This window comes from Alosa sapidissima, chromosome 8 (genome assembly GCF_018492685.1).
Source record: "Alosa sapidissima isolate fAloSap1 chromosome 8, fAloSap1.pri, whole genome shotgun sequence".
NCBI classification, from domain to species: domain Eukaryota; kingdom Metazoa; phylum Chordata; class Actinopteri; order Clupeiformes; family Clupeidae; genus Alosa; species Alosa sapidissima.
This window is the reverse complement of record NC_055964.1, coordinates 29,254,598-29,269,576: the sequence shown is the minus strand read 5'-3', so window position 1 is coordinate 29,269,576 and position 14,979 is coordinate 29,254,598. Positions and strand designations below refer to the sequence as shown.

Sequence of the window (14,979 nt, the reverse complement as noted above, 5' to 3'; positions counted from 1 at the left end):
GGCTGCCTTTTATACATATACAGTTTCATTTGACCTCAGGTATGTGTGTGTGTGTGTGTGTGTGAGTGCCTGCTTTGCTTTGGTGTGTACGTCTGTGTGTGTGTGTGTGTGTGGGTGCGTGTGTATGCATGGACACATGTGAAACATGAATTACTGTATGTGTGTGTGTGTGTGTGTGTGTTTGTGTGTGTGTGTGTTGTCTAAACATGTGTGATGTTGTGCAGATATGGCGACATGAGGAAGAACCTTGGTTTCAAGATGAGAGACATGTGGTACAACCTGGGTGAGAATCCTGTCCTTCCTGACAACACACACATACACACACCTACACACACTTCATATGGGCATAGTAAACACACACACTAAAGGAAATGATGCTGGTGAGCAACCTGTGTGTGTGTGTTAGTTGTGTCACCTGAGGAGATGTGAGTGTGTGTTAGCCATGGGACCTGAGTGTGTGTGTGTGTGTGTGTGTGTATGTGTGTGTCTATTAGTGGTGTGTTGTGTCGTCTGAGTGTGTGTATGTAAGAGGTGTGTTGTGTGTGTGTCCTCTCAGGCCCCCATAAGATGAAGTTCATCCCGTCCATGGTGGGGCCCATCCTGGAGGTGACCCTCATCCCCGAGCCCGAGCTACGCAAGGAGTCCATCCCCATCTTCTTCGACATGATGCAGTGCGAGTACAACTTCAGCCCCAGCCGCACATTCCAATCGGTCTGTGTGTGTGTGTGTGTGTGTGTGTGTGTGTTTTGAGTATGCATAATGTTGATATGTCTCTGTATGTGTGTGTGTGTGTGTGTTTTGAGTATGTGTAATGTTGATATGTCTCTGTATGTGTGTGTGTTTGTGTGTGTCTGGTGTGTGTGTGTGTGTGTTTCAGTTTGAGCATGAGCTCATCACTAAACTGGACCATGCTGTGGAAGGGGGGCGTGGTGATGAGCAGTATAAGGTCCTCCTGGAGAAAACGTAAGGCCCCGCCCCTCAGTCCCTCTGTTCCTCCATACCTCCCTCTCAGTTCATCCCTCTATTCCTCCACACCTCCCTCTCAGTTCATCCCTCTATTCTTCCACACCTCCCTCTCAGTTCATCCCTCTATCCTTCCTTCTATACCTCTCTCCCAGTTCATCCCTCTATCCTCCACACCTCTCTCCCAGTTCATCCCTCTATCCTCCACACCTCTCTCTCAGTTCATCCCTCTATCCTTCCTTCTATACCTCTCTCCCAGTTCATCCCTCTATCCTTCCTTCTATACCTCTCTCCCAGTTCATCCCTCTATCCTCCACACCTCTCTCTCAGTTCATCCCTCTATCCTTCCTTCTATACCTCTCTCCCTCCCAGTTTATTCCTCATTCCCTCCACAGCACCCTCTCAGTTCAACCCCATAGAGATGTATACAAACTGCATTCACTGTGTGTGTGTGTGTGTGTGTGTGTGTGTGTGTGTGTGTGGTATATGTGTGTGTGTGTAGGTTGCTGGAGCACTGCAGACGCCACCGGTACCTGGCGCAGCCTGGAGAGGAGTTGGCCCTGCTGCTCAGTAGCCTGCTGGAGAACCTGCTGGCCTACCGCACCATCACACACGACGAGAGTCCAGAACTACGCATGGGCTGCACCGTCAACGTGCTGGTACACACACACACACACACACACTCACATAGACACACACATGCATACACAAGTACGCATACAAGCAGGCTTGCATGCACATATACACTTCGCCCAACTCAATATTCTCTCACACACACTCTTTTTTTCAATGTTTTGTCTTTCGCAGAACTTCTACAAGGAGAAGAAAAGAGAAGACATCTATATCCGGTGAGTGTGTGTGTGTGTGTGTGTGTGGGATGTTTAACGCTAGCTGTGACGGCTTGTTAATGTCAGTGTGTGTGTGTGTGTGCGTGTGTGTGTGTGTGTGTGTCCACAGGTACCTGTATAAGCTGCGGGATCTCCAACTGGACTGTGAAAACTACACAGAGGCTGCGTACACACTCTTACTGCATGCAGAACACTTGGAGGTGTGAACACGCATACTGTATACACACACACACTTACGTTTTGGTAGTTGGAAAGGGTGGGTGTGTTCTGTATTTGTTTAATGTTGAAGATTTCCATGTTTGCAGTGATGCCGCAGGCCATTTGTTTATACTGCATGAGCTCTGTTTTAGCGATCAAAAAAGCCTAGTCAGAGACATAAAGTTTAAGGTGTGTCCAGTCCACATTTGCTAATTTAACGGTGTGATTTTGTGATCGTGCGCCAGACCACACCCGTTTCGTTAAGTGACACACCCCTGGGCGCAATGTTTGAAAAAAAGTAAGGTGAAAAAATGGAAAATCCCTGAATTGGGTGTAAGATAAGCTTTGCGCTGCGCTTTGGTCTTTTTGTTGTTGTAGGGGTGTGACTGTTTGTTTGTTTGTTTGTTTATATTTGTTTGTTTGTAATATGTATTTGTTTGTTTGTTTATAATTGTTTTTTGTAATATGTATTTGTTTGTTGCAGTGGTTTGTAATATGTATTTGTTTGTTTGTTTGTAATATGTATTTGTTTGTAATGTAATGGTTTGTTTGTTTGTTGCAGTGGTGTGACCGGCCCTGCGCCCCCCACCTGATCCCAAGAGCGGGCTCCCATGAGTGGACCCAACAGGAGCTGAAGGAGCGCCTCTTCCATGAGATCATGTGCTACCTTGACAAGGGCAAAGTCAGTCACTTACTCAATCAATCAATCAATCAATCAATCAATCAATCAGTGTTTATTCATGTAGCGGCTTTCATACAAAAACTGGAATACAGGGTGCTTAACAGGAAAATATTAGTATACGTGAAAGATGCCTGTCAGCCTGTCAGAAATGTCTGATTGGTTAAGATTAAAAAGGTTGGTCAGATGAGATTAAAATAAATAATAGATTAAAGTCTAATAATGTTAATATAGTAAAATGATAAAAGCATAAAACAGTCTAAGAACAACCTTGTGTAAACTTCTATTTTAGACCAAAATGATGTTAGCTGGAGTAGTTCTGAGTAAGATTGGAACATGCATTTGCGAAGAAATAGCAGATATCATAGCTTTGAGGGCAAGCTCACAATGTCAAAGTAAATTGCTATTTTAAGCCACTGGCCAGGCTCAAAATATCATTAGACTTCTGTGCTACTGTGGAGAGGGTCCCTGTAGACAAAAAAGTATTTCACCTTTGTAAATGTAATAAAAAGGACTGTTTGTGCTGTCAGAGCAATACCTAATCGGCACCATCTCGCTAGGACTCCTCACAAGATGGAGGGGACTGGAAGAATAATTAGGTCATACACTGACTGTTCCTCTGGTGGCTGCCATCTTGTGAGGAGTCCGAGCAAGAATGTTGACGGCCAGAAATCTTACTGTACGTACACACCGCCGCCGACTTGAGCTTCCAAAGATTGAGGAAGTCCTTCATCTTCAATGGAAGCTGCCAGAAGCGGCAAATCCGTCGGCGCCGCGTTTTGGGCGTCTTGAGCGACTTGAGCGTCAAGCAGAAAGTTGAAAGTCAGTCAACTTTATGGTTATGAGCTATGACGCGGTTCAGCGACCAACGACCAGCAACCAATTGAATAGAATAAAGTATTAAGATAGAACATGATCAAACGTAAATTCCGTCACGTCAGAGCGGCCAAAGCTTCCCTGTACTTTTTTGACAAGCGTCCTTGACAGGGTGACCAGAGCTTCTTTGGAAGCTCAAGTTGGCGGCGGTGTGTACGTACAGTAAGTATAATATACTCTTTTGATCCCGTGAGGGAACTTTGGTCTCTGCATTTATCCCAATGAATTAGTGAAACACACACACAGCACACAGTGAACACACAGTGAGGTGAAGCACACACTAATCCCAACGCAGTGAGCTGCCTTGCTACAGCGGCGCTTGGGGAGCAGTGAGGGGTTAGGTGACTTGCTCAAGGGCACTTCAGCCATGGATGTGGGCATGGGAGAGCAGTACTCAACCACTTCCCCCACCCACATTTTTCCGACTGGGTCGGGGATCGAACCGGCAGCCCTTCGGTTACAAGCCCGAAGCCCTAACTAGTAGGCCACGGCTGCCCCCATATAGGAAATGTGCTTAGGAAATTTAGGAAATCTGCTGCCTGCACAAACAGTCCTATTTTATGCCCTTTATTTACACTTTCAAAGGTAGCATAGATGTGGCGTGACGTTTTGAGCCTAGCCAGTAGCTTAAAGTAGCGTATTTAATTTGATTAATTAAGTCTATATGCTATACTTGCACATTCATATTCTGGTTTCACTCAAAACTACTACTGATTGAGGTCATTTTGGCCCAAGGGGTCCTGGGCCTGTCCAGGCAATTAGTTGGGTGCAAAGGCTGGATGTGTTGGGTTGGATGTAGGGGTTAGGGTGGGTGTAGAGTGGTTGGGTGTAGGGGTTAGGGTGGGTGTAGCGTGGTTGGGTGTGTTGGGTTGGGTGTAGGGATCAGGGTGGGTGTGTTGGGTTGGGTGTAGAGTGGTTGGGTGTAGGGGTTAGGGTGGGTGTAGAGTGGCTGGATGTGTTAGGTTGGGTGTAGGGGTTAGGGTGGGTGTAGAGTGGTTGGGTGTAGGGGTTAGGGTGGGTGTGTTGGGTTGGGTGTATGTGTTGGGTTGGGTGTAGGGGGTAGTGTAACTTGTAAGTGCAGGTGAAAACAATAAGGCACTTTGGCCGCCCAGGACACCTAGGCCTAGCACTGTCCATGCACTGACTGCAGTAGACCCATAGGGGTCATGGTTTTCACCCAGGTGGGCGTCACAGTAGGGAGTGGATCCTCTGTTGCTGCTGCTGCAGTGCTGTGTGTGTGTGTGTGTGTGCAGATGTGGGAGAAGGCCATTGAGATGGGCAAGCAGCTGGGCAAGATGCACGAGAACCAGATGTTTGACTTCATGGAGCTGAGCCAACTCCTCGTAAGTTCATTTAATACACACACACACACACACACACACACACACACACACACACACACACAAGACGTACAACACACACACACACACACACACACACCAGACATACTTAACACGTAACACACACCAAACACGCACACACACACACATACCAGACACACACACACATACAACATGCACAACATAAAATACACACACCAGGCACACCCAACACAAACATCAGACACACACAACACACACACACACGACATTCATAACACACCAGACCTACACTACACACACTCCTCAATCATTATATTTTCATCTGTATCAATGTCTTCTGTTGTAGATGTGTCTTTTACTCTTCTAATTTAAACGCTTTCACCCTCCTCTTCAGAGCCCATCTTTCTGTGCTTTTGCAGCCAGCAGAGTGTTTTAGAGTTAGGCTTAGACTTGTCCACTGACAGACAAGCACACACACACACACACACACACATACACACACACACACATTGGGTTACCGGTAGTTTTCTGGCTGTGTGGGAAGGCCTGTGGCTTAGCTAGGCAAAAATAAACACACAGAGGGGGGAGGAACAGAGGAAGAAGATAAGAGAGCCAAACAGTTTCACTGGGCAGTGTCAGCAGGAAACACACACTGATACACACTCACAAACACACACACACAGATACACACACACACAGAATAATACAAAGATACACACAGGCTGCCACGAGAGTCAGAAGAAGGGGATTGCTTGACACATGTTCAAATGACCAAAATGATAATTCCAAATTTCAACAAGATTTTCTATTCTTATATATTTACCTGAAGGCTATCCTCGACAGTCTTTGAGGGGAAATCAATGTAAATGTAAACAAAGAATGTCCTAAAGGTACATTCTATCAACTACTGTAGTGAAATGTGAAATAGTGTGGTCAAAAGACTGTTCGTCTAGCATTTCCACTTATGAAGCACCTGTCCAGACTGCCCTTCCTGTGTACCTATATGGTTTTCCTGTAGGTTTTTCATGACCTTTTTCATGACCATGAGTTGGAAGCACCAGCAGGGGAAGACAACATTTAATAAACTGAAAACTAAGGATAAATTGGCTCTAACACACACATATACACATGCCTCTTTCTTTCTTTCTTTCTTTCTGTCATAGAAACAGCAAGCTCAGTACTATGAGAACATCATGCACGCCATGCGTCCCCAGCCGGAGTACTTTGCTGTGGGCTACTACGGCCTTGGGTTCCCCAGATTCCTCAGAGTAAGCTACTCTCTCGTGACCTCTGACCTTTACGATTACACATGGAACAATGGGCCTGCACTAAACTGAAAGCCGTGCGCGCGTGTGTGTGTGTGCGTGTGCGTGTGTGTGTGCGTGTGTGTGTGTGTGTGTGTGTGCGTGTGCGTGTGTGTGTGTGCGTGTGTGTGTGCGTGTGTGTGTGCGTGTGTGTGTGTGTGTATGTTTGTGTTTGTGTTTGTGCGTGCGTTCGTGCACGTGTGTGTTTGCAGAATAAGATGTTCATCTACCGGGGGAAGGAGTATGAGTGGTTAGAGGACTTTAGCCTGAAGCTGCTGTCTCAGTTCCCCAACGCAGCCAGGATGACCAGCACATCGCGTGCTGGTGACGACCTCTGCAATTCACCGGGCCAGCGTATCCTCCCACTGTCCCAGTCCCACACACACACACACTCACACACACTCTCTCTCTCTCTCTCTCTCTCTCACTCACTCACTCACTCACTCACTGACTCACTCACTCACTCACACAGACACACCAGACATACACATACACACTCTATCACAGCATTGCCTCTGTCCACTCACACAGAACCAGGAAACTGAATATGATCATATTTAGACCAGTATATGATATAAAGCATTAGTATAACTCCATATTGTGGGTTAACTGATGAAGTAAAAACTGTGTTTGCGGAATGGCTATGAGCCCCTGAAGGTTTGGTTGTTTTGGTTGATGGCTGTGAACCCTTAAGACCTTGACCCCTCACCGCAGACATCCAGTGTTTCACCGTCAAGCCGGTGCTCACCTTGCCCCAGCAGTTCAAGGACAAGGGAGTTCCCGAACAAATCCTCAAGTACGAGACCCTCCTGCACCTCCTTGGTTCCTGTTGTGTAGTACCTACCTCTCCAGAGAAATAGCTGTTTTGGTTCCTGTTGTGTTGTAACTAACTCACCGGTGAGATAGCTGGCTTTAAAGGAATTATCCGGAGTAAAATGCACTTTAGATCAATTTACGGATGATTGGGAGTACATACGTTGAGTTGACATAAAAATCATGTAATTCGGATATGTTTTCAGAAAGTTCGATTTTACCGTTTTTAGTCAAACTCGTTAGCCTGGAAGTGACCAGGGCATGTCATTTCGCCGCTACAAAATGTTATTTTTATACCTCTTCTACAGTTCCAAACAACATTACACGTTGTAGTGAGTAGAGGGTCCCTAAAGCCAAACCGAAGTATCCCGAGGTCCCGAGAAGTATCTGTGGTCGGATAGAAAGTCCAGAATGAATTTCATCAAGCCAGTACCTTTCCAGAAATGTTGCTGCTGCAACTGGCGTCTTTAGGAGAAAGTCCGTAGGAGTCGATTGCATCACGTCGTTGCACGACATCACGTCACGTGACATTTCAAAATTCCAACCTGTTAGTAAGCTAGGGTTTGCTGTTGCATACAACTTCATTTCAATTTCGAAAAAAAAAATACTGGACTATTTATTTATTTATTTATTTATTTATTTATTTATTTATTTATTTTAAAATAACAAAAAACGGCGTTTTGTAGCGGCGAAATGACATGCCCTGGTCACTTCCAGGCTAACGAGTTTTGACTAAAAACGGTAAAATCGAACTTTCTCAAAACACATCCGAATGACATGATTTTGATGTCAACTCAACGTATGTACTCCCAATCATCCGTAAATTGATCTAAAGTGCATTTTACTCCGGATAATTCCTTTAAGAACGTATTTTGGTTCCTGTTGTGTGGTAGCTACCTCACCAGTCAAATAGCCAGTTTTAAGAACTTATTTTGGTTCCTGTTGTGTGGTAGCTAGCTACCTCACCAATGAGATAGCTGGCTTTAAGAACATATTTTGGTTCCTGTTGTGTGGTAGCTAGCTACCTCACCAGTGAGATAGCTGGCTTTAAGAACTTATTGTGGTTCCTGTTGTGTAGTTACTACCGGACCAATGAGGTGGATAAGTTCCAGTACTCCAGGCCATTCAGGAAAGGCGAGAAGGACCCAGACAACGAGTTCGCTGTGAGTCTCAAGAATGAATCGTATTCTCCCATCACTGGCATTGCCTTTAGAGGGCGCTGGTGGGCCTCTGACAGGAGTGTTACTGTTGACACTGTGCTGTTTCTTAACTCTGTGGTTGAAGTGTTTTGTGCTCTAACTGAACCCCTTGTGTAGACCATGTGGATTGAGAGAACCACGTACATCACGGCCTACAAGTTCCCTGGGATTCTGAAGTGGTTCGAAGTGAAGTCCATCTCTGTGGTAAGTGATTCGGTTGCACTTTACTTGACAGTGTCGACATAAGAGTGACATGACACTGTCATGAATGTGTCATAAACAAGTCATAAATGTTTATGACATAACGCTTCTGTTATTAAGTGACATTCAGTTTTTGTTGTAACAAATTAGGGTTACGGTTAGGGTTAGGGTTAGGGTTCATGTGTCATGACGGTGTCATATGTTCATGACCGTGTCATGTCACTCTTATGTCGATACTGTCAAGTAAAGTGTTACCAGTGATTCTCTCTGTATAGAGGTCATTTGGTTATGTCCAGTAACCTTACAATCACTCTCCATCACACAACACACACACAACAGACCCACACAACACTACACACACCGACACACACTCACATACTCTCAGACACACCACAACTACACTACACACACTGACCCACACTCTGAGGCATGTATCAGACCCGTATCAGAAATCCATAACACACACACACACACACTCACTCACTCACTCACTCACTCACTCACTCACTCGATTACTCACTCACCCGATCACTCACTCACACATATTGTATCAGAACTACATAACACGCATACACACACTCATACATGCTATATATCAGAACTACATAACACACACACTCATACATACTGTATATCAGAACTACATATACACATACATACACACATTTATGCATAATGTATATCAAACCACTGCACAGTTTGGTCTGGTGATTTCTGTGGTGGGTTCTGCATTGGCGAGACACTAAGTGGGAAAGCGCTCAATCATGATCTGTGTGATCTGCTACCACAACTTCCTCCTTTGCCTATTGTGAGAAGCTGAACCACAGACCTTGAAATGAGAAGCACCACACAGGCTCTGTGTCTGTGTGTCTGTGTCTGTGTCTGTGTGTGTGTGTGTGTGTGTGTGTGTGTGTATTAAATGTGTAATGTGTGTGTGTGTGTGTATGTATGTGTGTCTCTGTTGGCTGAAGTGACTCCTCAGTAACAGACGTTGCTATTGGCAGGAGGAGATCAGTCCCCTGGAGAACGCCATAGACACGATGGAGCTGGCCAATGAGAAGCTGAGTAACCTGGTGCAGCAGCAGACATGTGACCGCACACTGGCCGTCCACCCACTCTCCATGATGCTCAACGGCATCGTTGACCCCGCCGTGCAGGGTGGCTTCGCCAACTACGAGAAGGTACAGCAGGCATGACACACACAAAGACAGACGCAAACATACACATACATCTGTCTGTCTGTCTGTCTGTTAGTCTGTTAGACATATGCAACATACGCACACACATACAGTGTATTCTCCCTGGGAATCAATAAAGTATCTATCTATCTATCATAGAAGACACAATAGTAAGCCACACACACACACACACAGACATAAGATAAGATAAAGTATCTTTATTCTGTACATTATGCACATGCAGGCCCTGTTAGATATGTAACACACACACACACACACACACACACACGCCTGTGTTGTCTGTGTATGTGCATGTGTCCATTTACAAATGTGTGTGTGTGTGTGTGTGTGTGTGTGTGTGTGTGTGTGTGTGTGTCAGGCTTTTTTCACAGAGAAGTACATGCAGGAGCACCCAGAACATCGGGAGCGCATCGACGTACTCAAGCACCTCATTGCTCTGCAGGTCAACACACACACACACACACACACACACACGAATGAGCACGCAGACATCACAGGAAACATCACACACACACACACACATACACACACATACACACACATAATAAATTCCAAAAAGGGGGTAACAGAAATCGCTCAGTCAAGGCAGTAATCATCATCATGGCACCACCAAATGCACTCATTGAAATACAGAAAAATAATCGACAGAGACAAAGCTGACTCAGCGTGAGCTTGTCTTGATCAACAATAAAGAAACATCTCGTTTGTGAGCACTTTGTAAAGCCCTTGTCCACTTTCTTTAGAGGGAAAAACAGGCCTCCAGAGAGCAAGTAATCCCAAATGGAAAAGCCAAATGTTCATAATCGGCTAGTTCTGTCAAATCTGTTGTCAAACACCCATGCAAAAGTTCAAACCCAGCCAACATGTAAACTTGCTGAGAAAACCAACTTGAAATAGAGCACATGAAAACTGAAAAGTGTGTGCCTAAGCATATTTACATAATCTTGGCCATTATTAAGCTACCAAAAGAATACAGATACATTTGTCATTGTATAAAAATTGTTGTGACATCTAGCATGTTAAACAGGTGTTGAGGATGTTCAAGTTACTGAGTACTAGTGAGAAAAGGTTTGGTTGTCACCCCTTTCACCTTCAGCTTTCTTTACTTTGCTGACGTTAACATCGACTGGGTCTATCTTTCTTTTTATCGGTACTTTAAAAATTGCATCTTTATCACCATCAGCATTCACCTTCAACTTCAAGACCAAATTTAGCTCATCACGACCAGCTTCCAAAATCACAAAGGATACTAGATGCTTTAGGAGCGGTGACTTACAACAGTGTTTCCCATACATTGACTTATTTGTGGCGGCCCACCACAATATCAGCATTGACCACCTCACAATGACTTTCTATGTTGTACTCTTTAAACTGAATAAAATCCTTTCATTTTAGAGCTATGCGCACTTTTGTGCAGCCTCTCTGTCCCTCAACGAACCTGCATGCACGTTCAACATTAAAAATCCTGCCAGGATTGTTGTTGGCATAGATTACGACTGGCTAAATCGTGATTAAATCCGGTTAGCATCATAACCATGTTGCGCAAATTTGTTCAAAACTGTGAACACCTCCCGTCACCCACCACCACAAATAGAATTTAATTATGTGGGAATCACTGTACAATCAAGCGGTAATTTCTTAATGGTTGAATCCAGGCGGCCACAACGTTGCAATTCCCTTTCAATTAGCTCATCCTTAATGAATGGTGGGATATTTCAACTGAGTTGTTCATTTGTGAGGTTGTCTTTACATTTTTGTGACCCAATAATTTCACCTATTACTAAAGTCCTCAAAAATCCTCAAAACCAAGTATAAAAAACAAACAAAAGATAGAACTTTGAAAAGTTGACACAGATGACCTCACTCACATTTACACTTCAACACTCCAACACTCACTCTGCACTCAGATCAGTGAGTTCTGCTAATCTAATCCAGTGGGTTCTGTTCAGATCAGTGAGTTCTGATGATCTAGGCCAGTGGGTTCTGCTCAGATCAGTGAGTTCTACTTATCTAGGCCAGTAGGTTCTGTTCAGATCAGTCAGTTCTACTTATCTAGGCCAGTGGGTTCTGCTCAGATCAGTGAGTTCTGTTCAGATCAGGGAGTTCTGTTCAGATCAGTGAGTTCTGCTAATCTGGATCAGTGAGTTCTGCTAATCTGGATCAGTGCATCTTGCTAATCTGACCCAGTGAGTAGAGGTCAGATAACTGAGTTCTGCTAATGTGACCTAGTGAGTTCTGCTAATCTGGCTCAGTGGGTTCTGCTCAGATCAGCGAGTTCTGATAATCTGGCCCAGTGAGTTCTGCTAATCTGGCCCGGTGAGTTCTGCTCAGATCAGTGAGCTATGCTACTCTAGGCCAGTGGGTTCTGCTCAGATCAATGAGTTCTGTTAATCTGGATCAGTGAGTTTTGCTAATCTGGATCAGTGAGTTTTGCTAATCTGAATCAGTGAGTTCTGCTAATCTGGATCAGTGAGTTCTGCTAATCTGAGTTCTGCTCAGTTTGCCACTTCGGTTCTTCAGAGTCTTCTCCTCAAATCACTTCTGATTAAGATTGTGTTTAGAAGCTTGTGTTGTGTTTGTTTAAATGTCAGATTCCTCTGCTGGACGACGGGATCCGTATCCATGGCGAGAAGGCCACAGAGCAGCTGAAGCCGCTACACAACCGCATCGTCAGCTGTTTCCAGGACCTCCGCACGAAGGTGGAGAAACTCTATGGGGTCATCACTCTGGTAAGACACACACACACACACACACACACACACACACACACACACACACACACATTTCTAGCTGCTTGCCGGACCGAGGTGGACAAACTTGTGGGTCTGTGGGTGGGTCTGTCATGCTTCCATGCAGGGTAGGAATTTCCCGGCCAGGGTAGGGCCGTCGTTGCCCCTTGCGTTGGCCGTGATGCCCCTTTTAAAATCAGAGGCTTACAGGCCACGGTGGCCTTGGTGCCCCCTTCTTTCAATATTCTGCTTTGCGTCCTACTAATAGCGATTTTTATTTAGCCTATGGCCAAAATAATCTTAGCATTCACAGCGCAAATTAATTTAGTCTTTTACGCAGTGGAGAAAGTGACAGCGCAAGAAAGAAAGTGCGTCCAAATTCACCCATTCTTCTCAGTTTGTGAAGTAGCCTATTCATCACACAGACATCACAAGTATTACATGAAAGAGCTTTTTCTCAGCTTTTAAACAATGTTAGCCGCTAATTGCTGTGGTGAACGGTTCGCAAGAAAAGTAAATAATATAGTTCAATTTAATCATAAATTCTACTGAAGGTTTTGCGTCCATCTCCCTACCCATTCATCTCGGTGGAATACTTCACAAACCCTTCGTTTAACACATGACAAGCCTCATATCAAAATAAACAGCAGACCTTACCGAACACAAAGGTGTAAAGCAGTACAGTTAGCTGTTCCAGAGTAATCCAGTTTTGAATTTGCAGTAAATTTCGACATGCATGGATGTCTCCAAATTTGGGCTTTAAGTTTTGCAATGTGTTTAAATTGTTCCACATGATTTCATAATGGGCCAAATACAAAATAAATGTTACAAATATCGCCTAGATATCGGTAAATCAGAGGACAGCTGACTAAGAGTTTGTGAAAGTAGCCTTAATGATCACAAAATGCTAAGCATGCATCTAGGCTATTTGAGTTTCTTAAAGCTGAGCTGTGCTTAAATTGTTCAATACATGATTTCATAACAGGCCAAATATAAAATAAATGTTAAATATAGCCTAGATATCTGTAAATATTAAATGATCAGATGATTTGCAGTTCTATGTAATATGTCATGTTTCATGTTTTTGTAATGTTTCATACAGTGATTCAGGTCTACTGCAGTGAATAGGCTAAATACAACTTTGATCATTTTTATAGCCTACTACTGTATAGTTAACTTTGGCCTTGGTGCCCTGACATGTGGCCTTTGTGCCCCCACCAAATATGCCCAACTGAAGGCCAAGTGGCCTTGCCCCCAGAATGGTGAAATTCCAAGCCTGCTTCCATGTCCAACACACCTGACATGGTCTTACCGTGCTCCTCCATCTGTTCCTACTTTACACACACACACACACACACACACACACACACACACACACACACACACACAATCCTCTTGTCATGCACCCTACACACGTAACATGCTCTTGCCTTGCGACTCCATCTGCCCATCGATCTCCAACACTGCTTCTTTGGTTCATAACTGGTGTGTGTGTGTGTGTGTGTGTGTGTGTGTGTGTGTGTGTGTGTGTGTGTGTGTGTATGTGCGCAGCCCTGCTCTCTGACCCAGGGGAAGAAAAGTCGCGTGGGCTCGGTGGTGATGCCATACATCATGTCCTCCACGCTTCGCCGCATGTCTACCATTTCCACCCTAAGCTCCGCCTCCTCCGGCCTCTCCAGTGGCTCCGCCTCCTCAGAAGGACAGCCCTCACGCCCCCCCTCCCAGGAGTGAGTACCTTGTGTGTGTGTGTGTGTGTGTGTGTGTGTGTGTGTGTGTGTGTGTGTGTGTGTGTGTGTGTGTGTGTGTATACCTCCCAGCTCCATGCTGTGTTGTAGTGTTAGATGAGAGTGTTGTGTGTATGTGTGCGTGTGTGTGTGTGTGTGTGTGTGTGTGTACCCCCCCCCCCCCCCCCGCTCCATGCTGTGTTGTAGTGGTAGATGACTGTGTGTGTGTGTGTGTGTGTGTGTGCGCACCTCCAGCTGCATGCTGTCTGAGCGTCGGGCATCGGCTCTGCCTCGTGTTGAAGACGACTCGCGCATCGGCAGGAAGAACAGGAAGGAATGGAACGTCAGCAAATCACAGGTGCTGCTGGAGCGGAACGACGCAGACCAGGTGCCTCAACAAACACACACATACACACATACACACAGACACACACACACACACACACACACACACACACACTACCTGAACACTCCCCCACACAACATGAGGCATTAGGCAGCCGTGGCCTACTGGTTAGCGCTTCGGACTTGTTAAAGGAGGGTTGCCGGTTCGAACCCCGACCAGTAGGCAAGGTACCCTGAGCAAGGATCCTAACCCCTCACTGCTCCTCGAGCGCCGCTGTTGTTGCAGGCAGCTCACTGCGTCGGGATTAGTGTGTGCTTCACTTCACTTGTGTGTTCACTGTGTGCTGAGAGTGTTTCACTAATTCACGGATTGGGATAAATGCAGAGACCAAATTTCCCTCACGGGATCAAAAGAGTATATATACTTATACTATACTTACTATACTTACTATACTTATATGAACATGCCCACACTACACACACCACTTAAACTCTCTCTCACACACACACACACACACACACACACACACACACACACACACACACCACTTGCACACACACACACACACACCACATCCA

General features: G+C 45.2%; 2 protein-coding genes across 4 annotated transcripts in view; one reads left to right on the top strand and one right to left on the bottom strand.

The window, feature by feature from the left end:
• The window catches only part of LOC121714945 (tripartite motif-containing protein 16-like), a 1,397,702-nt gene that overhangs the window by 1,341,765 nt on the left and 40,958 nt on the right, over window positions 1-14,979 (bottom strand). The window lies entirely within an intron of this gene.
• Window positions 1-14,979, top strand: part of dock5 (dedicator of cytokinesis 5) — a 47,529-nt gene that overhangs the window by 28,591 nt on the left and 3,959 nt on the right. For both annotated transcript variants that reach the window (XM_042100147.1, XM_042100148.1), the window contains 18 exons: window positions 225-283; window positions 557-711; window positions 878-963; window positions 1,466-1,622; window positions 1,771-1,811; window positions 1,921-2,011; window positions 2,572-2,691; window positions 4,818-4,907; window positions 6,050-6,154; window positions 6,403-6,544; window positions 6,905-6,986; window positions 8,082-8,166; window positions 8,320-8,406; window positions 9,408-9,584; window positions 9,961-10,044; window positions 12,194-12,331; window positions 13,883-14,058; window positions 14,311-14,443. In XM_042100147.1, coding sequence (XP_041956081.1) covers window positions 225-283; window positions 557-711; window positions 878-963; window positions 1,466-1,622; window positions 1,771-1,811; window positions 1,921-2,011; window positions 2,572-2,691; window positions 4,818-4,907; window positions 6,050-6,154; window positions 6,403-6,544; window positions 6,905-6,986; window positions 8,082-8,166; window positions 8,320-8,406; window positions 9,408-9,584; window positions 9,961-10,044; window positions 12,194-12,331; window positions 13,883-14,058; window positions 14,311-14,443 — 2,008 coding nt within the window. The remainder of the gene's footprint in view (window positions 1-224; window positions 284-556; window positions 712-877; window positions 964-1,465; window positions 1,623-1,770; window positions 1,812-1,920; window positions 2,012-2,571; window positions 2,692-4,817; window positions 4,908-6,049; window positions 6,155-6,402; window positions 6,545-6,904; window positions 6,987-8,081; window positions 8,167-8,319; window positions 8,407-9,407; window positions 9,585-9,960; window positions 10,045-12,193; window positions 12,332-13,882; window positions 14,059-14,310; window positions 14,444-14,979) is intronic.